Here is a 23528-nt window from a genome sequence, read left to right on the forward strand (position 1 = left end):
CTCAGCCTCAGTACTATTTACATTTTGAACTAGATCATTCTTTGCTCTGGTGGCTGTCTTGTGCACTGTAGGATGTTTAGCAACAATCCTGCCCCCTACCCAGTGGCCGCTAGTACCCTCCCCTGAGCTGTGACAACAAAAAAAGTCTCCAGACAATGCCAAATGTCCCCTAAGGGGGAAAAATCGCCCCTGGTTGCAAGCCACTGGGCTAGTAGCTACTGTACTGAACAGCATGGTTCTAGAATATGCCTGCTATGTATGGGACATTTTGGTTGAGAAAAAGAACTGACCACTATATGCTACACTAGAGCAGTAGGGGTCTTGTCATACGAGTAGAGAAGGTTTTAAAAAATAAAGTCAGACATAGTCAAAGAAATGTCTTTCTTACCTTCCTTCCCACATAGTGGAGATGGAGGCAGGAGAGTGATACTGGAAAATTCTGCCTCTCTCAAAAGTCCCCAGGTTAGCATCAGAAAACCTATACTCAAATCTGGCTCCCCCTTCACTGTGACTTAACTGACAAACTGACCTACCTGAGTCTCAGGGTCTCACCTGGAGAAGGGGAAGAAATAGTACCCACCTGGCAGGATTGCTGTGAGGGCTAAATGATGCTTCTAGAACATTCCTGGCTCAGGGCTTGACATGTAAACATATTCTACACCATAGTTGTTATATTAGCCACCCTCTTTCAAGCAGGGGGGAAATTTTTTCATGCCTTCCAACCAATAACACAAAAGTACTCAGTATATTCCATTAAAAATAAAAATCTCAGAGTTCCCACTGTGGTGTAGCAGGTTGGGGATTCTGTGTTGTCGCTGCAGAGGTGGGGGTTCAATCCCCAGGCTGGCACAATGGATTGAGGATCCTGAGTTGCCGCAGCTGCAGCTCACATTCTATCCCTGGCCTGGGAACTTCCATGTGCCATGGGTGTGATTGAAAAAGAAAAAAAATAATTAAAATCTCATTGAAAAAGAAAAAAAAAAAAAAAACTAGCCAAGCTCTATTAACCTGACTTTATTTTGAAATGCCAGGGGCCTCAACCCCCAATAACGTCTGACCGTTGCTTGTGACTCCACTCCCTTGACACATTTAAACATGCAGGAGAAAGCGTTTCAGCTCCTCGGGGAGACTGAGTCCTGTGATTCTGTGATGTTGCCGGATCCCAAAGCACTTCCGAATTCTAAGGCGGCACAACTGCATCAAAGTAGGTGGCCCTGGAGAAAGATCATGAGACAAGTCACATATGAGTTTCACTGATCTAAGACTCTTCCTTCCCTTCATTTAAGGCACATGAGCTATATAACACAATTATAAGAAAATAATATGGCGCTGCTTCAGACCATTTCCTGGGTTTCGTAGGAGGCATTTCTAGGCCATGTTCTCTCTTGTCTGGTATCTAACTGAAATGAGTTCATTAAGTTTTGATTTAGAACAAAGACATTTAAAACTCCATCTCACCAATGGAGGCTTATATAAGCCAATTTTGGAATTACAAGTCTATGTAGTTCCCAGCAATGGAAATAAAATCCATATTTAATGGCTTACTGGTCTTTACCTTTAAAAAAGGTCATATTTCTGGATATGAATAATTCTATAACTTAGCAGTTTTAAGTCATTCAAATACAATGAGCTATCAGTGAAGCGTGAGTATGTGATCTGAAATCATCTGGTTGTAGAGAACTATCCCAGTGCTTCAAATCATAGGTGAAAAGTGAACCAAAGCAAACCTTGCCTATAGATCCAGCCCAGAGTTTGCATCTTAATACAGTGGTTCTTAACAGGAGAGGAGGGGAAAGAGGAGCATTTTGATCCCTAGGGACAACTGGCAGTGTCTCCAAGACACTGTAGTTTGTCGCAACTTTGGATGGGGGGGGGGTTCTATTGGCATCTAGTATATAGAGGCCAGGGATGGTGCTAAACATCCTACAGCACACAGGACTACCCCCAACTGGTCCAAAATGTAAATAGTGCTGAGGCTGAGAAACCCTGTCATAGGGTAAAAAGAAGAGAAATGATTTCCCAGCCCCAGCCCTAAATTGCAATGGGAGTTCACCTCTGCTTATTAAAAACACTTTTGGAAGATGGTATGAGAAAAGGAATGTGTAGAGATATACATGAATATATGACTGCGTCACTATGCTGTATAGCAGAAACTGACACAACACTGTAAATCTAAGGAGATAAAGGACCTATATGCTGAGAACTATAAAACTTTAATCAAGGAAATTAAAGAAGATGTAAAGAAATGGAAAGATATTCCACGCTCCTGGGTTGGAAAAATTAATATTATAAAAATGGCCATACTACCCAAAGCAATCTACAGATGCAATGCAATCCCTATCAAATGACCCATGACATTTCTCACAGAACTAGAACAAACAACCCAAAACTTTATGTGGAACCACAAAAGACCAAGAACTGCCAAAACAATTCTGAGGAACAAAAACCAAGCAGGAGGCATAACTCTCCCAGACTTCAGGCAATATTACAAAGCCACAGTCATCAAGACAGTGTGGTCTGGTACCAAAACAGACAGACCGACCAATGGAACAGAACAGGGAACCCAGAAAATAAACCCAGACACCTATGGTCAATTAATCGTTGACAAGGGAGGCAAGAACATCAAATGGGAAAAAGACAGTCTATTCAGCAAGCATTGCTGGGAAACCTGGACAGCTGCATGCAAAGCAATGAAACTAGAACACACCCTCACACCATGCACCAAAATAAACTCCAAATGGCTGAAAGACTTAAATATAAGACAAGACACCATCAAACTCCTGGAAGAGAACATAGGCAAAACTTGCCCTGACATCAACCTCACAAATGTTTTCTCAGGTCAGTCTCCCAAAGCAACAGAAATAAAAGCAAAAATAAACCAATGGGACCTAATCAAACTGACAAGCTTCTGCACAGCAAAGGAAACCACAAAGAAACCAAAAAGACGACTTACACAATGGGAGAAAATAGTTTCAAATGATGCAATGGACAAGGGCTTTATCTCTAAAGTATACAAGCAACACATATATCTCAACAGCAAAAAAGCCAACAACCCAATGGAAAAATGGGCAAAAGACCTGAATAGATGTTCTCCAAGGAAGATGTACAAATGGGCAACAAGCTCATGAAACAATGCTCAACATCCCTGATTATCAGAGAAATGCAAATCAAAACTACCATGAGATACCACCTCACACCAGTCAGAATGGCCATCATTCAGAAGTCCACAAATAACAAATGCCGGAGGGGGCAGGGAGAAAATGGAACCCTCCTGCACTCTGGGTGGGAATGTAAGCTGGTACAACCACTATGGAGAACAGTATGGAGGTATCTTAGAAAACTATAAATAGAACTACCATATGACCCAGAAATCCCACTCTTGGGCATATATCAGGACAAAACTTTCCTTCAAAAAGACACATGCACCCGCATGTTCATTGCAGCACTATTCACAATAGCCAAGACATGGAATCAACCCAAATGTCCACTGATAGATGATTGGATTAGGAAGATGTGGTGTACAGACACAATGGAATACTACTCGGCCATAAAAAAGAATGAAATAATGCCATTTGCAGCAACATGGATGTAACTAGAGACTCTCACCCTGAGTGAAGTAAGTCAGAAAGAGAAAGACAAATACCATATGATATCACTCATATCTGGAATCTAATATATGGCACAAAGGAACCTTTCCACAGAAAAGAAAATCATGGACTCAGAGAATAGATTTGTGGTTGCCTGGGAGAAGGGGAAGGAGTGGGAAGGACTGGGAGCTTGGGGTAAAGAGATGCAGAATGTTGCCTTTGAGATGGATTAGCAATGGGATCCTGCTGTGTAGCACTGGGAACTCTTGTCTAGTCACTTACGATGGAACACTTAATGTGAGAAAAAAGAATGCATACATGCATGTATAATTGGGTCACCATGCTGTACAGCAGAAAAAAAATATATATATATATATATAAATTATTTTTAAAAACACTGCAAATCAACTATGCTCTAATAAAAATAAAATCAAAAAAAAATTTTAAAAAAAGCAACGCTGGATTTCCTGTTGTGGCTCAGAAGGTTAAGAATCAAACTGGTATCCATGAGGATGAGGGTTGGATCCCTGACCTCACTCAGTGGGTTATGGAGCCCATGTCATTGTGGCTATAGTGTAGGCCAGCAGCTGCAATTCCAATTCGACCCCCTAGCCTGGGAACTTCCATATGCCATGGGCATGGCCCTAAAAAGAAAAAAGAAAAGCTATGTACCCTCAAGAATCCCATAAAGCAGTACCCTCAATCCAGACTTGGAAGGCAGGCTCTAAACGACACTGAGATGTTGGACCCTACCCCAGAGATGTTGCTTCAATTGATATCAAGTAGCACCCGTGCATCTGAATTTTGTAAAGGCACGTGCCCCACGTCATTTTTTTGCGTGGCCAGCATTGAGAATGAAAACAAGAGGGTACCGTGGCTTCTAATTTCCTATCATGTCTCCACAAGCTACAGGATAAGCTGGGAAGCATACTTCTCAGGTGATGAAGAGCACAGAGAGGTGGAAAGAGACACATCTACAAGAAAGAAAGAAAAGAAAGAGAGAAAGAGAGAAAGGAAGGAAGGAAGGAAGGAAGGAAGGAAGGAAGGAAGGAAGGAAGGAAGAAAGGAAGAAAGAAAGGAAGAAAGGAAGGAAGAAGGAAGGAAGGAAGGAAGGAAGGAAGGAAGGAAGGAAGGAAGAAGGAAGAAGGAAGGAAGAAAGAGGAAGAAAGGAAGGCAGGGAAGAGGAAGGAAGGAAGGAAGGAAGGAAAAAGGAAGGAAAGGAAGAAAGGAAGGAAGGAAGAAAGGAAGAAAGGAAGGAAGGAAGGAAGGAAGGAAGGAAGAAGGAAGGAAGGAAGGAAGGAAGGAAGGAAGGAAGGAAGAAAGGAAGGAAGGGAGGAAGGAAGGAAGGAAGGAGGAAGGGAAGGAAAGAAAAGAAGTATTTACAACCAAGCCCTCACAGCACATTCAGAAGGTCCCTGCTGGAATTTAGGGCACCTTCCTGATGATGTCCAAGACTCAAGGCGCATATTCAGAATGATTACACCCTGTGCTCACAGCATTTGTTAACAAACTGAAAAAACACAGTGTGGGGAAACTGAACTTAATCTCTAAGCACTAAGGAAGGTTTGGTTTTGTTTAATATTCTTTTATTAAAGTATAGTTGATTTATAATGTGTCAATTTATGCTGTACAGCAGAGAGAAGGAATGGTGAAGGACGTGACTAATCACACATGCAACATACAAGGACAGAGACAACTGAAGGAAGTGCTGCTAAAGAATTACAAAGAACAAGACGTCAGAGCAAGCCTGATGGAGAATTAGCAAAAGTAGGGCATCAAATTTAGCTCAGCGTAATGACTGATGGAAAGTGACTATCTGTTGCTTCCCACAAGTGGGGTGATATATAACAACTACAGCCTTCATTCCACATAAATAGAGTGGAAGACCCTCTATGCTTTGTATTCAGGGGGTTGGCTTTACTCCATAATGGAATCAGCTGAGTCTATGCTTATCAGTGGGCATATTGCTTTGGGTCTCAATTTCTTCTTCTCCAGCAACACTCCTGGTGCTTAAAGACCCAAGTGCATGGAGGGGTGGTTCCTCGTGCTAGGCTGAGTCATTTTTAGCTGTCATTGTGTACCATACATAAACACTGCTCTAGATGCTCTGCAACGTGGAGGAGGAGGGGTGGGATGGTCATATTCTAGAACTCCTTTCCGGAGCCACCCAGAGAGAGAAAATGCTGTGTTAAATCTGCAAGTCTGGCTTTCTGTGCTTGCCTGGCCCCAATCCCCATACCCTCACAGCCTGGAATGACTCATGGAGGCAAAAGAAATGGCGATGCTCTCCAAGGGCAAATGACATTTTATAAACCAGTGGGCTCGTTGGCCATACTGCCACCAAAGTGTGAATTAAAGGCAACATATGTGTCTCAGAATGGCTTTGGGAAATAGAGTAGAAAAGAAGTTAGTGGAGGCAACTTGAAAATCCAATGAGATCATTTCATGTGGTGAGAGAAGAGTCTACACACACACACACACACACACACACACACACATTTGTGCGTGTGTCTATATGTATGATTTCATGACCTTGGGGGACCCTGAGGCACTTTTGCTTTGTGGATCTCTTTCTCAATTAAAAAAAAAGATATTTTACAACTGATAACTTGACAATTGTGTTCATATAAAGACTGATATAACCCGGGTTGATTTCAATTCATTTTTTTCCTTCCGAATTTGAAAAGAAATCAAAACATTCCTGTGGGCCCCTAAAAAACATGGTGAGCCCTAAACACTGTGCCATGTGTGTCTGCTGGAGAAATCAGGACAGTCTATACAGATAACAATTTTTTTGAAAAAAAGAAATTGTCAAAATGCAGGAAAAGTTGCCCGGCAGTGATTCCACTACTTCATGTAAAGGGGTTTCCATTGGACTGTTACCTGTGCCCCTGCTCGGGGACCCAGGCCTTGTTTGGGGACTCCAAGGAGGGGCTATGGCCATGAGCACCTTGGGGCAGTGGGTGTAGGAGGAAGAAGCATTCAGGGGCCACGTTACAATTCTGCCCAGAGCAAACACTAATTCTCAGTTATGTGGGAAGAAAATAACCAGATTACATGACATCAGAATCCTGCTTCAAATTCCCACAACCCCTGAAACACAACAAAGTCCACACTCCAGTTAAAAAAAAAAAAAAAAAAAGGCAGATCTCAAGCTGGCTGCTCTCCACCTCAAAGGACAATTAGGAATGCAATCAGAGGGGTCTTTTCTCTCCATCCAAGCCCACCCCCGATCTTGTGGCCCAGGGAAGTGCCCCTGCTCCATCACACCCTGCTCAACCTCAGTGTTTACTGGTTTGGGTCAGGAGTGTCCATTTTTATTTCTGGAGGAGTGTGATTTGGTGCTGATTAATTTATAATAGCATATGTCTCTAGGTTGCTGTGAATCATGAAAGTCATACTGTCTAATGCTCAATGAGTTGCATTCTAAACACCCAACTCCCTCCTCCCAAAGCCAAAGGCCCAATTGTTCAGCCCACCCGTACTGCAGTAAGACATCCTGGGGCATTGTACAACCCCAAAGAGGCATCTGCAGCACCATTCTCAAGTTTGGCTTAGATAACTTTAACATTTTAAAATAACATCTTAATTCTTTGAAAGCTGGCCTACCCCATACACGAATATTGCATCACCCAAGACAGCCCAGTGCCAACATGCCAAACAGCAGGGCGGTTCTTTATCATGTAGCCGCCACTGTACTTTGATAAATACTAAATTATCTCCGCTTCCTACATTTGCAGAAGGCAGAGCACAATCTTTTTTTATAGGACCGGAAGTCAGAACTCAGTAAGTACCTGCCTCCTGCTAGAGCCCACAGGAGTCTCTATGGATTAGGGCTTAGGTTCAGGCAAAGGAGAAGCACCTTCTCTCTGCAAGAAGAGCTGGCTCAGGGGGCTCTCTGGAGGCACCAGCTCCAAAGGACGTTTGCCTTCAGCATTCCTGGCCTGGGTGTCTGCTCCAAACTCCAGGAGCAGGCAGGCCAGCTCCCCACTGGAAGCCCTGGCCACCGCATGAAGAGGGGAGTCCAGCCCCCGGCCTTGGTTCACACTCGCTCCTAAACAGTCATGAGAACAACAGAGAGTCAGCCAAGGAGCAGAGCCCAAGCACCCCCAGCTCAAAGCGCTGCACCTCAAAGTTCCCAACAAAAAGGCATCCACAGGGGGAAATGGCAGCTCTCCTGAGAAAACAGATGACTTTATTCCAGTTAATAATATGGGCAACATCCCACTTGACAAGGTGACTCAATGTACAACATGAGCTATCTATGGCATATGAGGTTTAAAACCTGGCCTCTGGGCACTAAACATGCATGTGATACGTAACAAGAAAAATCCTGGTGGCATGAAAGCTGAACATGCATTATTAATGGAGCCCAGATATTAGCCAGTACAGACCGGAAGTGACGCCAGATGGTGAAATCCCATCTGTAACAGGCAGCCACATTCACACACTGAGCAACTGCAATCAAGTTCAAACCTGAAACTTGGGACCATGTGATTTGGACAGTGAAGGGCAACCAATAATGATGGCATTGCCTAGATTGGGGTGGCCAATCCCAAGATCACAGGGAAGGTGGCAAGGTCCTCCCCTTCAGGGATAAGGTAGATTTCTAGGACCATCCCCACTCAGTTCCATCCCTACGCTCTCAACACATCCCTACTGCAGCCCAGATGCCAGCTCCCACTATGACATACGGGGACATATGGCTTCGCCTGAGCTGTTCTCCTTCTAATAAAATGGGACTCTAGGTCCACTCAATACATGTTAACAAAATTGTTCTAATATCGGTCTTAGCTTTGTGAAGGATACCAAACCTGGCCCTTTTGTGACTAGGAGCTTAAAATCCACCTAAGATGAGAGAGGAGAGAAAGAGGGAGAGAAGCAGAGAGAATGAATCTCCTTACTCATGGTCACAGCGACCACGTGGGTAAAAGGCAATAAGAACTACAAGAACATTCAGTGGAGGGAAAGGTTACTGGATTTTTTTTTTGTCTTTTGTCTTTTTTAGGACTGCACCCATGGCACATGGAGGTTCCCAGGCTAGGGGTCCAATTGGAGCTGTTGCTGCTGGCCTACACCACAATCACAGCAACACGGGATCTGAGCTGTGTCTGTGACCTACACCACAGCTCACGGCAATACCATTTCCTTGACCCACTGAGTGAGGCCAGGAATCGAACCCACATCCCCATGGATATTAGTTGGGTTGGTAACCCGCTGAGCCACAATGGGAACTCTGCAAAAGGGTCAAGTTCTATTTCCAAATCAAAGAGAACTGGTGGAGGTGGCCCCAAATCTGAAGACTCAGCCCTCATCCAGCAGCTGTGTGAGTGATGCTGGGCCTAATAATATCACTGGCCAGAGGGAGGGAGGAAGAGGAAAGCAAGGCAAAATGAGTAACCATTGAGGACCACCCTGGGAGGAGCTATCGTCGTCATCATCATCATTTTCCTCATTACAAGTAAGAGAACTAAAGGTCAAATAGTTTAAAATAATTCCCCATGGGAACACAGCCAGTATGAACTCAGAGCTTTCCAACTCCCCTGCCCACACTCCTTCCTCTGCTACAATACAAATAGCTTTCGAATCCCTTTAATTTACTTGGCATTTACTTTCCTTGTTCTGCGCTGCTTTGGGTTTTACCTGATTCCAGAAGCTTCCTGGCACAGGCTACCTGCAGGTTTTCACAAGCCAAATATAAAGGTGTGCCCAGGTGGCTGATGTTATGGTCAATGTCACCGCCATGAGCCGCAAGAGTCTCGATGCACTCCGTGTGGCCTGCAGCCCATAGTGGGAGAAAACAATCATGGCATAAACTCTCTTAGTTAGGGAAACACCACCTTGCTCATTTTTTGTGTGTTTAAATTTTCTGAAAACTTATCCAGGGACTAAAACCTATGTCTTTTACTTAGAACAGGGAATAATCTTCAGCATTGCCACCAGATAATGGGTTGACCATAACATGTGATCTACAGCTCTGGGTAGAAGTCCATTTGTGTTTACCAGCCACTGGAAGCAACCAGCAACCATTCCACCTTCTTCAGTCATTTGTGGCTCTGTCATCAGTCTGAGCAGAGAAACTGAAGTGAGAGTTTGGGAGAGGTATGGAAGAACAGAGACCAAAGGTAGACCTGGAGTTCCTGTTGTGGCTCAGCGGTAATGAACTCAACTAGTATCCCTGGCAGGTTCAATCTCTGGTCTCGCTCAGTGGGTTAAGGTTCAATCCCTGGCCTCACTCAGTGGGTTAAGGATCCAGTGGGGCCGTGAGCCGCAGTGTAGGTCACAGATGCTGCTCGGATCCTGTGCTGCTGTGGCTGTGGTGTGGGCTGGCAGCTGCAGTTCTGATTCAACCCCTAGCCCAGGAACTTCCATATGCCATGGGTAAAGCCCTAAAAATAAAAATAAAATTTTTTTTAAATAAATAGATAAAGGCAGACCTGAAGAAGAAAGGGCACAGAGTGGGCCACTGGACAGGGAAGGAAACTTACAACCTCACCAAGGGCATGCTCTGGGACAAACAGGCCATGGTAGGCACAGGCGAGGCTTAGAAGAAGGTGCCAAATCCAGAGTGAGTGGCCCAGTGTGGCCAACAAAGTTTGGTGAAAGCAGAATCACTCTTCCTTGGGCTAGAATGTCATACTTTTTTTTTTTTTTTGGCTGCCCCATGGCACATGGCGTTCCTGGACCAGGGATCAGATCTGAGCCATAGCTGCAACCCAGCTGGGGCAACTCAGGACCCTTTAAACCACTGTGCCGGGCCAGGGAGCGAACCTGCATCCTGGTGCTGTAGAGACCCCACCAATCCTGGTGAGCCACAGTGGGAACTCCTAGAATGTCATACTTGCAACATTGCTCCTTTGCATTTACCTTGTGATACCATTTTAGTTTCATGTGTCCAGTGAATATGTTGAGTTGGCACGGCTCCCCATGAAGCAATGCCAGTGCTTTGGGAGATGATTATAATATCGGTGGATCCAGTTAAACGGGGCTGCTGTAAAGATCACGGGAAGCCATTTGGTGAAATGGCTGAAACAACCCTCCTGCAAAGCATGGTCATCATGACGAGGAGGAGAAGGAGGAGGAACTGGAGAAAAGCAAAACTTTCCATTTTATTTTTTGTCTCAGAGTTAAGAAGAGCAGAAAAAGGAGTTCTCAATGTGGCTCAGCAGGAACGAACCTGACTAGTATCCATGAGGGTACAGGTTTGATCCCTGGCCTCGCTTAGTGGGTTAAGGATCAGCATTGCTGTGAGTTGTGGTGTAGGTCACAGACACGGCTTGGATCCCGAGTTGCTGTGGCTGTGGTGTAGGCGGGCAGCTGCAGCTCTGATTTGACCCCTAGCCTCAGAACTCCATATGCTGCAGGTGTGGCCCTAAAAAAAAGAAAGGAAAAAAAGAGCAGGAAAACTGTGACTTTATGAAAATATTACCCACACAAATAAATTCTGGGGATCTAACATATAGCATGGTGACTATATAATAAAGCTATATTATAAACTTGAAATTTGCCAAGAGAGTAGATCTTAAACGTTCTCACCATCAAAAAAAGGTAATTACATGATGTAATAGATATGTTAATTAACTTGCTTATGGTAATCCTTTCAGAATATATATGTATATCAAATCATCACATTATATACCTTAACTATACACAGGGTTTTTTGTTTGTTTGTTTTCTTTTTTTGTGGTTTTTTTGCTTTTTAGGGCTGCAGCTTCGGCATATGGAGGTTCCCAGGCTAGGAGTGGAATGGGAGCTGTGTCTGTGACCTACACCACAGCTCACAGCAATGCCGGATCCTTAACCCACTGAGCGAGGCCAGGGACAGATCCCGCATCCTCGTGGATACTAATGAGATTCGTTTCTGCTGAGCCACAACAGGAACTTCCACTACACACAGCTTTATTTGTAAATTATACCTCAATAAATCTAGGGGTGGGGAGAATGACCCCAAACTGTATGTAACATCTTATATTTCCAAAAACTGAAAGTTTGTTTCACTTAGCAAACCTAGGTAGCCTTGACACAACATTCTTTAAGGCCCCCAAATAGGAGCATATAGTTTGTTTCATAGAACAACTTGATGCCATGGGGTCCTGGTTGCAACAAGATATTCCACAAATGTGGAAGGATAGTCAGTCTACTATATGCCAGGCCGTGTTCCAGAAACACAGCAGTGAACAACATTCCAAATGTTCTAAAAGGGTGCTTCTCAAACTTATGGTGCATCAGAATCACCCACAGGGCCTATTAAACCAAACACAGGTGGCTGGGCCCCACCCCTAAGTTACTGTCTCGGTGGGTCTGGAATGGGGTCCGAGGATCTGCATTTGCATGGCAGGTCATGCTGATGCTTCTGGCCCCAGGATCCCACAGGGAGAAGGACTGCTCCATATACCTCCTTTTCCCTCTTCCTTTCGACGGTAAGATGTCCCTTGAAGGAGTGAGTGGACGACTTAAATTCTCAACAGATTTACCTCTCTTAGCAGCTTCATGGATGGGAGATGCCAGATCACTGGCAGGTTGAGGGCTGGCTCCATGCTGCAGAAGCAAATTCACGCAGTCCTGGCTGCCGCTGACACAAGCGTTAAACAAGGGAGTATGCCAGTCTGTAGTAACACCATTCACCTATAAAGAAAAGCTCCAGGGAGTTCCCTTGTGGTGCAGTGGGTTAAGGATCTGGCATTGTTACTATAATGGTTTGGGTCGCTGCTATGGTGTGGGTTCAATCCCTGGCCTGGAACTTCCACATGCCACAGGTATGGCCAAAAAAAGAAAAAAACGAAAAGCTCAAGGATGAAGGCAGGCAGGGGGGTGTCCTAGATTCAAATCTAAGCTTCACCATTTTCAAGCTATTATTTAACTTCTCTGAGCATTGAATTCCATAGCTATAAAAAGAGGGCAAAAATAACAAATTCCATGACGTTGTTTGGAAAAACCAAATGGGGTCTGGAATATAAGGCACCAAGGATGTTCCTGCATATTCTATCTCTTCCATGCCCTCCCCAGGAACATGAACTTTTAAACTCATTAGAATAACTTTAATAGCTTACTATTATTTTATTCTATTTTTGCTGTGCCCGTGGCATGCAGAAGTTCTCAGGCTGGGGACTGAACCAGCGCCACAGCAGTAACCCAAGCCAGCACAGTGACAACGCCAGATCCTTGACCACTAGGCCACCAGGGAACTCCTATTCTCCTTATTTTATATCATGGTGGTTTGCAAAAATGGCCACAGATTCTCTGCCCAGGATGCACATCCCTTAGCAGTGTGGCTTTGCAACTCCTCCCATCAGAGGAAGGAGTCTATTGCTTCAGTCCTTGAAGCTAGGCTTGCCCACCTGAGTTGCTCTGGTCAATGGGGGCAGTAACAAATGCGATGCGAGCAGAAAGCTTGCCCTCTGGTGCTGCTCTTGGGATCCCTGGCACCATGTGAACAAGCCCAGATCACCCGCTAAAGGATGAGAGACCACATAAAGATTTACTGCCTCCCCAGAGTTCCCAGCTTTCTTAGCCAAGGTCATGGTGAAGCAGCCAGCCCCAGCCCCCATCAGCTGACTTCCAACGCCTCAGTTAGCCCAGCTGAGGTTAACAGAAGCAGGCCAGACCAGCCAACACTAGCAATTGTGAGATAAATCAATGGTTACAGTCTTAAGTCATTAGGTCAGGGTGGTTTGTTACAGAGCAAAAACGAATGGATCAAAACAGTGTGCTTTAACTGCCTGCTGTGGCTGAGCTGCTATGCATTCCACACACTCATTTCCTCTCTCCCAGGCGCACAGCCATACTACACTTCCCCACCTTCCTGACGGCTAGACACAGCCTGAGTTCTGGCCAACGGGACATGAGCTTAAGTGACGTGTGTCACTACCAAGATCGGTCCTTAAAAGTCTTCCATTCACAATCCTCCATGTCTTTTCTCTTTCTAGCCATCTGGAATGGAGCACATATGGGAGCCACTTGAAGAGAGTGGAGCAACAGGATGAAAAAAGCCTGTGTCCTTGAATCACCCTTGGAAAACAGCCACCCAACTGGGAACACCCACAGTAGAATTGAAGATGAACAAGAAATAAACTTTTATTCTATTAGGCTCCAGAGATTTCAGGGTTTATCTATTAAAGCAGCTAGTGTTACATTCAGCCATTTACTTGTTTATCTGATTGTCTCCTCATTTAGCATATAAGTTGCGAAAAATGTTTATTTAGAGTTAGGCACATAAAAAATGCTCAGTACATACTGGTTAGAGAATATGAGAAAGCCATATAGAATTTTCTGACCAGATTTTCCCATCACTTTTGATCATGAGGGGACTTAATTCATGGAAGACCTACTGGTCCCTACTTTCAAATTCAATGACTTTACATCTTCCTTCTGTAGAATCTCATTAGGCCATCCCGATTCCCATTCTCCAAATAATAATCATATGCCTTCTCTCTCTCAATCCTCATAATACCACAAAATATGGTGCATGATTGGGGGGGGGGGATTTTCCTTCTTTTTCATGTAAAGACTCTAAAGCTCACAGGCTAAGTAACTTGTCCAAGTTTCCAATGTTAATAAATGGTATAGATGGTCTGGGACCATTATTCAGGTCTTATGGAGCCAAATGTTATGTGTTTTCTACAATATTTCACCACCTTCCAGCCATGGGAACGAAGGCAGAAATCAAACAGCTATTTATTAGTAGTGACTGTTCAAGAAAATGATATAGACTCGAACCATTACTTTCAAGCTAAAATTGCAATATTTCATCTACTGCTAAAGCAAATGAGCTTGATGAACATATTACTGTTGAAAAAAAAACAAAAAAACAAAACCTCTTCATATTTTGAATCAGGCTAATCAAAAATGCTAAAAATTATTCAGAAGGTCTAGAAATAGTCATTTTTCAGCCATGGTTCCCCAGATGCGATTGGTGCTGCACTTACCTGAGCTCCATGCTTTAATAAAATGTTTGCACAGGAGGCATGACCTCCGAGACAAGCTTCATGGAGTGGGGACACACGATCTGCTGTGATGAGGTTCACAGGCCACCCCTGGAGGAGGGGAGATGGGCCAAGGAAGAGGTAGGGTTGGGTTTCAGCCGTGAACCAATACAAGACAATTCTTTTAAAAGTAAACTTGGCTCAAAACCTGACAGTACACTTAGGTGTTGACAATGATGTAAGAAAATAAATAAATAAATAAATAAAAAGGAACTGGAGTACTGCTAGTGGGAGTGGAATATAATACAACCACTTGGGAAAACAGACATACGTACCACCTGGCCACATGACGCTTAGGTACATACACTTAAGACTGACTTTCATCTTGCTCTCAGACTCTCTCAGCCTCTCACTTATTGGCTTATTGCGAGCTGGATGGCAAAGTGCTGTAAAGGATTTTGGAATTTCTCATTTCCAAGCAGGTTATGTTGACTCTTCCAGAACCCCTTCCCAGGCCCACCTAACATTGCCAGGTAATTTTTAACTCATTACTTCACAGAGGCTCCGGTCTACAGTGGCTTTCAGGCTTTTTTTTTTTTAATGGACTGAATAGTTTATTTAATATTTCTATCATCAATTGCCCCCTAGTCTCAGTCTATAATCAAAAGCTGTTTTTGATGGGTCCTTGGGGCTGTGCAGTATCAGGGCACCCATGGGTGACACAATGCTCAGTGCCTGGTAACTTTCTGTCCCAGCCCCCAATCACATGCCACCTCAGGCTGAACCAACTGACTACAAGAAAGTTAGGCTTTAACTTGCATCCTGTTCACAGTTACCACTTCCTTCCCCATACTCGGCAGAAAGGAAGATCATGAGCACCCATCTCACTCATGTTCATCAGAACCATCACTTCCTTCTTACTTTACCAAGGAGGTCGAAGCCATTGGAAGTGAGAGCTTCCTACATTCCCCTTCTCCCCACCCCTAGAATCTCTCTGCATGTCTCCAGTCTTCCCCTCTTCCATTGCTCCTTTCTTTGAGGAAGAAACACATGAGGTCACTCTAATAGCCCATGACCTCAGCTGGTCCCTGCCCCCAATCCCGCTGCTACCCCCATGACTGTCCTTCATTCGCCTTCTCACTTGCATTACCCCCTGCTCTCCTCTTTAGGCACACTTTGTTTTTGCTTTCAAAGTCTTCCCATCCCTCAATCCTGACCCTCTGCCAAGCAACCATCCAACACTCTTCCTTCCTTCACTCCCCCACCCTTTTTTAAAATAGTCTATCCCCACTGTCTCCACTTTTACCCCTTCTCTCACTCTCTACCAACACGATCCTGCTGCAACTGCTTTTAAAGATCGCCAGTGACTTCCTCCTTATGGGAACCAGGATGCAATGCTCTGTCCCCCACTTCCTTCCACCTCTGGATTTGCCACATACTTATCCTGTCCTCATGAAACCTCTCCCTTGGCTTCTAAGGCAGAGAGAACACTACCTGGAATTATCTGCAGCCTCTGGCTGCCTTTTTTTCTGTCTCTTTCACTAACTCTATCCTTCTGGTCCTTACATCTCCTAATGCAGGCATTTCCTCAAGGATTTGCCCTCAAATCCTTTTCTTTTCCCTCAATACTCTCTCTGTAGATGGCTTTCAAATCTAAATCTCCATCTCCAGGACATGTTCTTAATCCTCTGCTAAGACATAACCACCCAGAGACCCAGATCACACCATAAATTCAGCCTTTGCCAACCAAACTCCCCTGAAAAGAGCTCCTTGTCTTGGCAGACCTAATTCTCTGAATGGCACTACTATCTCATTTCATACCTAGGACTGAGACCTCAGAGAGAGGATAGAAGAATGATTCCCAAGGTAAAATGTTGGCACCTTCACATAACAAGCAGTGTGACCTTGGGCCAGCTACTTATCTCCCAAAGACTTAATTTCCATCTGAAAAATGGAGATAATTGTACCTCCCCCACAAGGATGCTATGAAGATCAAAACACGATGTATGCAAAATGCTTAGCAATCAGTAACTTCTGGGCAGTTATTATCTGAGGTTTCTTGTTATGCTTTATCACTTAGCCTTCAATTAGCTGCCACATCCTAAAGGTTCGATGTTTCAGAATGCTAGGGTCTCTCCTAGTATCCACTCTGATTGTGACTTAGCCCTTTAAAGATTGCAGGGAGCAGCATAAAAAATTTTATTCAAGGAACAAGAAAGCCAGTCCTCACCACTTGCATGCAGTGAGACTTTATTGGCAAGGTTTATAGGGCTGTGCATTCGTATCTCCAGAGGACCTTTAAAAAAAATCCTGATACCCAGGCTGCATCCCACAGCAAGTGCAATATAATCAAAGGGAGCTGAATTCAGGCATCAATATTTTTAAGAAACCACACCCAGCCCCAGCCCAAGGGGATGCTAATATGCACTCTAGGTTGAGAATCACCAAATTAAGGTCATACTGTGCCCAAGAGGTACCTTAATTGCTTTCTGATGACCTAACAACAACAAAAAAAAAAACTCGTAATGAAGTGCAACAGTTATAAAGAAAAGTTCATAAATCCTTAGTGTAAACCTCAGTGAATTATCACAAAGAAAATAACCACTATACAGGTAAAGGGGGGAAAAAGTTGCTGGAAGCCCACATATGTCCTACCCAAATTAATATCCTCCTCTCATCTGCAAAGGCATCCATAATACTGACTCCTCACATTATAGATTAGTTGTCCTTGGTTTTGAACGCTATATTAATTGAACCATGAAGTATGTATTTTCGTGTGTGTGCTCAGCTACTTTGACTTAACACCTGTTTTTCAGGCTCATTCATTCATCCATCTTCATTGCTATATAGAGTTCCACTGAGTAATATACCAAAATATATTTTTCCATCTTACTTTTGATGGACACTTAGATTGTTTTCAAGGGTTTTTTTGGCTGATATGAGTAAGTCTGCTACCTGTACATGTCTTCTGATGAACACATGTATACATATCTGTTGCATATAAACCTTAATGATGGAGCATGATAATGTGAGAAAAAAGAAAGTATACATGTATGTGTAACTGGGTCACCATGCTGTACAAGAGAAAAAAAAATAATGTACTGGGGAAATAAATAAATAAATAAATTGCAAAAAAAAAGAAGAAATGAAATTGTTGGATTGTAGGGTAGGGATATTTTTAGCTTTTTTTTTTTTTTTTGCCATTTCTTGGGCCGCTCCCACGGCATATGGAGGTTCCCAGGCTAGGGGTCGAATCGGAGCTGTAGCTGCCAGCCTACGCCAGAGCCACAGCAACGCAGGATCCGAGCCGCGTCTGCAACCTACACCACAGCTCACAGCAACGCCAGATCGTTAACCCACTGAGCAAGGGCAGGGATCGAACCCGCAACCTCATGGTTCCTAGTCGGATTCGTTAACCACTGCGCCACGACGGGAACTCCTATTTTTAGCTTTAGTAGATACTCCTTAACAATTTCCCCAAGTGGTTTGTACAAATTTACACTCCTACAAGCAATCTATGAGAGTTCCAGATGCTCCACATTCTTACCAACACTTGGTGTTATGTCTTTCCAAAGTTAACCCTTCTCATGGGAAGTGCTGATAATATAATCTCTTACTTGTAGTTTGAATTACTCCAATTACTACTAAGCACAGTTTGATGTATTTATTAAACATTTGGATGTCCTCTTTTTGGAAGGGCCAGCCCAAGTCTCTCGCTCATTTTTCTGTTGGGTTGCCAGTCTTTTTCATATTGATCTTAGCCTAGGAATATGAGTTCTTTGCCACATATACATATTGCAAATATTTTCTTTTTTTTTTCCAGGTGAACTATTTAATCAGATTTAATAGTCAATTGATTAATAATAGATTCCAAGTTAAACAAGGCATGTATACACTAAAGAAAGCAGTACAGAAATGTACTGTATATGAACTGTTTACAAAAACATACGAAATGCTGGATGGCACAAGAGATACAGTGCTAATACAAATGGATTGTTTAAGCTAAGTGCTTAACATAAACTGTCCATCCCTATGCGAATATTTTCTTATGTGAAGCTTGACTTAAAAGTCTGATTTTATTTATCTACTTATTTTTTAATTTTGCTTTTTAGGGCCACACGTGCGGCATATGGAAGTTCCCAGGCTAGGGGTTAAATCAGAATGCAGCTGCTAACCTACACCACAGCCACGGCAATGCAGGATCCAAGCCGCATTTGCAACCTACACCACAGCTCTCAGCAAACACTGGATCCCTGACCCACTGAGGCGGTGCAGGGATCGAACCTGCATCCTCATTGATACTAGTCGGGTTCGTTACTGATGAGGCACAATGGGAACTCCCTTAAAATACTGTTTTTAAAATATTGCCTTTGATGAAGAAGTTCTTAAGTTTAACGAAATCCAACCCATCAGTCTTTTTAATTCCTTTCTACATGCTACTTCTCTTTCATGTCAAATACACTTCTCTTTCTCTGTAGTCAAAATAGCCCTTTTTAAAAAAAATTCCTGAACTTAGCGGTTCTAAAGGAGCTTAAAAAAAATGAATGCATGAAGACTGCCCTAGGCTAAATCAGAATATCTAGGCCCAGATATTATTACATTTTTTAAAATCTCACACTAGTTTAATGTGAAGCCATGGTAAAGAGTAATTAGTTACAGATTCAGCTTCTCTCTTCTTGGACCAAGTGAGAATTTTTTTTTTGTACTTTTTTTTTCTCTTTGCTATAGCCATTTGAATGTTTGGTCTTATTCCCCTGACTAAAATAAAGGTTTGTTTAGCAGCAGTGCTTTTCATATTCTTTGATTACATGAAGTGCTACATTGTAATAAAATAGATACTCCTCAATTGTGAGGATTAACTGGAGTGGGTAATTTACATAATGTCACCTTAGTTAATTATCCCAAACTCATACAAGGTATTGTAATAGGCTGAATTTTTGCCCTCAATTCTTTACTCTCCTGTAGCACTGTAATACATTCACACCCTTGCCATGACCTCATCGTTAACAAAAAGTACTTCCTTGATCCTTGACTTTGGACTTGGTCATCTGACTTGCTCTGACCAATGGGATATCAGCAGATGTAACATAAGCAGATTGGAGGTATTCTTTCATGGTTGGGCTTACTCTACTATGCTTCAGCTTTTGCCATGAGGAAAAAATTCCTCAGTTATCTACTCATCCATGAGGATGTGGGTTTCATCCCTGGCGTTTCTCAGTGGGTTAAGGATGGGGCATTGCAAGGAGCTGTGGTGCAAGTCACAGATGCAGCCTGGATCCCGCATTGCTGTGGCTGTGGCATAGGCCGGCAGCTGCAGCTCTGATTCAACCTCTAGCCTGGGAACTTCCACATGCCTCGGGTGCGGCCCTAAAAAGCAAAGAAAAAAAAAAAAAAGACATGGTTCCAGGTAATGTTCAGTAAATATATAAATTCAGAATATAAATGAATACATTCAATATAAAAAGTAATATATAAAAGGTGCAGTGATCATTTTTCACCCTATCAAAATAAGGTAAATGTTTCATTTTATATGAGAATCAGCTTAACTTCATTTAGCTAGAGTTAATGTGTTATTATCTATATTGCTATTTTTAATAGGCTGCTGCTACCAAAATCACTTAAGAAAGTGGCTTAAAGTAGTCTGAAGTTTGTCTTTAGAAATTGTTTTCTTATAGGAGGATTTCTTAGTCTGGGTAAGTTCGTGAAATTGGAATTTTTTCAAAGTACATTTATTTCTACTAACTACTACTTGAAATTTATCATGTCCTTCAATTGTGAATAAAGACTACAAACCATGATAGTTATAGCAGTATTTAGGACTAACACAGAGAGGAATCACAGATTTTTTTTAAATGCATTATAATTACTGTAACTATTTAAAGTATCTCAAAATATATATTCATGCTATTTAGAAAGTATAGTAATCATTAGAATCACCACTCAATCTTGTTATGTAATGCATGAATAAAGAAGTTCATATACTATGCCATACATTTGTTTAACAGGTTTCCTTTACAAACAATATATGCTGGGGAGGGTGTGGAGAAAAGGGAACCCTCCTACACTGTTGGTGGGAATGTCAATTGGTGCAACCACCATGGAAAACAGTACGGGGGTTCCTTGAAAAACTAAAACTAGAACTACCATATGATCCAGCAATCCCACTCCTAGGCATGTGTCTAGAGAACACTCTACTTCAAAAAGATACATGCATTTCAATGTTCATAGCAGCACCATTTACAATAGCCAAGATATGGAAACAACCTAAATGTCTATCAACAGATGAATGGATTAAGATGTGACACATATATACAATGGAATACTACTCAGCTACAAAAATGAATGAAATAATGCCATCTACAGTAACATATTCATTCAATAGATATTTATTTTAGAACCTACTATGTGCATCAAATTACACTAAACTCTAGGATCATGCCAACCTCCAAGTAAAGAAGTGGTTAGATAGGACAGGATTCATCTCATTTTGCTGAAGAGGAAATTTATATCTTAGTATCAGACTATGGTTTCTTTTTCTCAGCATGTTGAATAATATAATCTGTTTAACATTTATCTTTTTTTTTTTTTTTTCAAAAAGTTACCTACCTGGCTGATGAGGTTCCTCAAAGACAGCAGACGTCCGTGAATTGCAGCTTCATGCACAGGCGACCAGTCGGACACAATATCTACATGAAAAGGGAGCAACAAGTTACATCCCCTGACACAATTCAGACCCAGAGGCTCATCCTTGCCCATCAATAAGAGCCTCACGGGTCTTACTGGAAGGCGACATCAGAGGCAATCATCCAACACGCCCATTAGGACTTCAGCATTTCACCCCTCTATGGAGGTTTCTTGTACAAAGTTCATTTGCAGTATCTAGCTAGCTAAATAAATGACTGCAGCCAGTGTCCAAACTGAGGACAAAAGTGGGTTGGGATGACAGATGACTGTACTTCCACTGACACACTGCTTTCAAAGGCAAATGGTCCATTCAGTTAAATGAGAACTTCACTAATGACCAGCATCAGTGTGTTAAGCTGTGGTTACCAGCCTAGTTTCCTGGGTGAAACACAAACTCTGCCATCTCAGCAAACAGTGCCATATACTAATAGTATTAATCTTGTAATTACATACACCATTAGGTTTGGAATCAAACTTAAACAGAAGCGTATCTATTTATGGATTACCTCCCTCCTATCCCAATATCAAGTGCAAATCAGGGTTTAGTCTAACCTTGTAAAAGGAACATCATTTACCCCCAAAGGCAGTGAGCCAGTGTGATTCAGAGAAAGCTTTGAATTCAGGGCCGCTTGACTTCTTCCAGGCTGCAGGTGCCTGAGCAGACCCTGAGCTTCCGTTTCCTCCTCTGTAAAGTCAGGATGGTAATATCCTTAGTTACCCATAGCTCAGCACCTAGTAGCTACTATTATTATCCTGCCCTAACACTACAGAGAGTCTCAATGATAGCCCACAGTCACCGCTATTTAAAATAGCAACTGTATTCTCCAAGCATAGGGAAAGGGTACACTTGCTTAGGAAGGAAGCCTGTAAAACCTATCCTGACACATTAAATGCTTTCCTCCCTTTCTCCTTGACTGATGTCACCTGAATGCAGCACAGACGTGAACTCTTCTCATCTCCAGCGCATTTGGTTGCCAGAACAAACAAAAGCAGGGAGGGGAACGTGAGGAGGCTCGTCTGAGCTTGCTGCCGCTCCAGCCCGGCCTGCTAGAGCAAACACACTATGTGCAAACAAGGCAGGATGGTCCCATCGCAGTCATGCCTCATGAAGGAACTGGATCTCTGCTAAGCTCAGGAGACCTGGAGAACAAGGGTAGTTCTACAGCCTGGCCAATGCACGGCCGTCAAGAAGGAGGTTAGACCACTCCACACTTAACACCTGCTGGCTGAGGTGGGCCTGCCACCTGGAGCTATCAGGGTCCTGGAAAACCCGTCCTGGAGAGCAAGTGACCATCCCTCCAGATGGATTCATGAGGCATTTATGAGAGCAGAGGAGGCAGGAGGCGCCCGCAGATACGCTGCCCTCCCAGGGCTTCCTTTCTGGGCTCAGTGAGGTGCTCCAGGTACCTCCAGTGAAGCGGCTTCTCCTAACCTCCCAAACCATATGTGCAAAAGAAAATTAGTGTCCTCACAACCTTCTTTGAGGCTCCTAACTCTCTCATGGAAAAATACTGCTGCTTCTGGGGCTCAGGGCCTGCAATCCAGACAGCAGTGATGGAAAGATTTATCTCCAAATTAGAATTCAAAGGACAACTCTATCCACCCTGTTGCTACTAAGGCAAAATACCATCCACGCACACTCCTGAGTGAGAGGAAAGAGCCAAGAAATGAGAAATGTCCTGAAAATCGCTTGGATCACCATGTGTGCGATGATTAAGCCATGTTTCCTTCCAACTGCTCAGCTGCTAAGAAACAGCTGCCACACTCCCCAAGCTTTCTTAGAGCTACCTCAGAAAATGAGAGTGGACAGCCAGGCAGGTGATCTGGGTCCTCAACTGTAACTCTGTTTATTTCATAAAAAATGGTGCCATGATACTATATTTTTCACTTCATAAAAATGGTGCAATTATATTATCAAGCATAGACCCAAATGGGCTTGACTTTCTGTGCATTCATCATGGAAACGCTGCTCCTTCTTTTTCAGGTAAAGAATTATGTACTTCTCCAAGGGGGGGGGGAAGACGACCTAAGGTTTTGTACCCCTGCATTAGAACGTACTATTTATTTAAGTATCTATTTATTGTCTTGCTGCCTTTTCTAGGGCTGCTCCTGCGACATGTGGAGGTTCCCAGGCTAGAGGTCAAATTGGAGCTGCAGCTTCCAGCCTACACCACAGCCAGAGCAACACGGGATCCAAGCCGTGCCTGCGACCTACACCACAGCTCACAGCAATGCCAGATCCTTAACCCACTGAGCGAGGCCAGGGATCGAACCTGCAACCTCATCATTCCTAGTCAGATTCATTAACCACTGAGCCATGACGGGAACTTCAGAA

The 23528-nt window shown here is 43.2% G+C and overlaps 1 protein-coding gene across 6 annotated transcripts in view; it reads right to left on the reverse strand.

The window, feature by feature from the left end:
* Positions 1–999: 999 nt before the first annotated feature.
* Positions 1000–23528, reverse strand: part of ASB9 (ankyrin repeat and SOCS box containing 9) — a 28211-nt gene continuing 5682 nt past the window's right edge. For 3 of the 6 annotated variants that reach the window (XM_047765361.1, XM_047765359.1, XM_047765358.1), the window contains 6 exons: positions 21116–21195; positions 14513–14620; positions 12062–12212; positions 9231–9365; positions 7450–7641; positions 1000–1214 (listed from right to left, as the gene is read on the reverse strand). In XM_047765361.1, coding sequence (XP_047621317.1) covers positions 1090–1214; positions 7450–7641; positions 9231–9365; positions 12062–12212; positions 14513–14620; positions 21116–21195 — 791 coding nt within the window. In that variant the 3' untranslated portion in view covers positions 1000–1089. Of the gene's footprint in view, positions 1215–7381; positions 7642–9230; positions 9366–12061; positions 12213–14512; positions 14621–21115; positions 21196–23528 lie in introns of all 6 variants that reach the window. The other 3 variants (XM_047765362.1, XM_047765363.1, XM_047765364.1) reach the window with 3 other exon arrangements.

The sequence above is a fragment of the Phacochoerus africanus genome, chromosome X (genome assembly GCF_016906955.1).
Source record: "Phacochoerus africanus isolate WHEZ1 chromosome X, ROS_Pafr_v1, whole genome shotgun sequence".
NCBI lineage: Eukaryota > Metazoa > Chordata > Mammalia > Artiodactyla > Suidae > Phacochoerus > Phacochoerus africanus.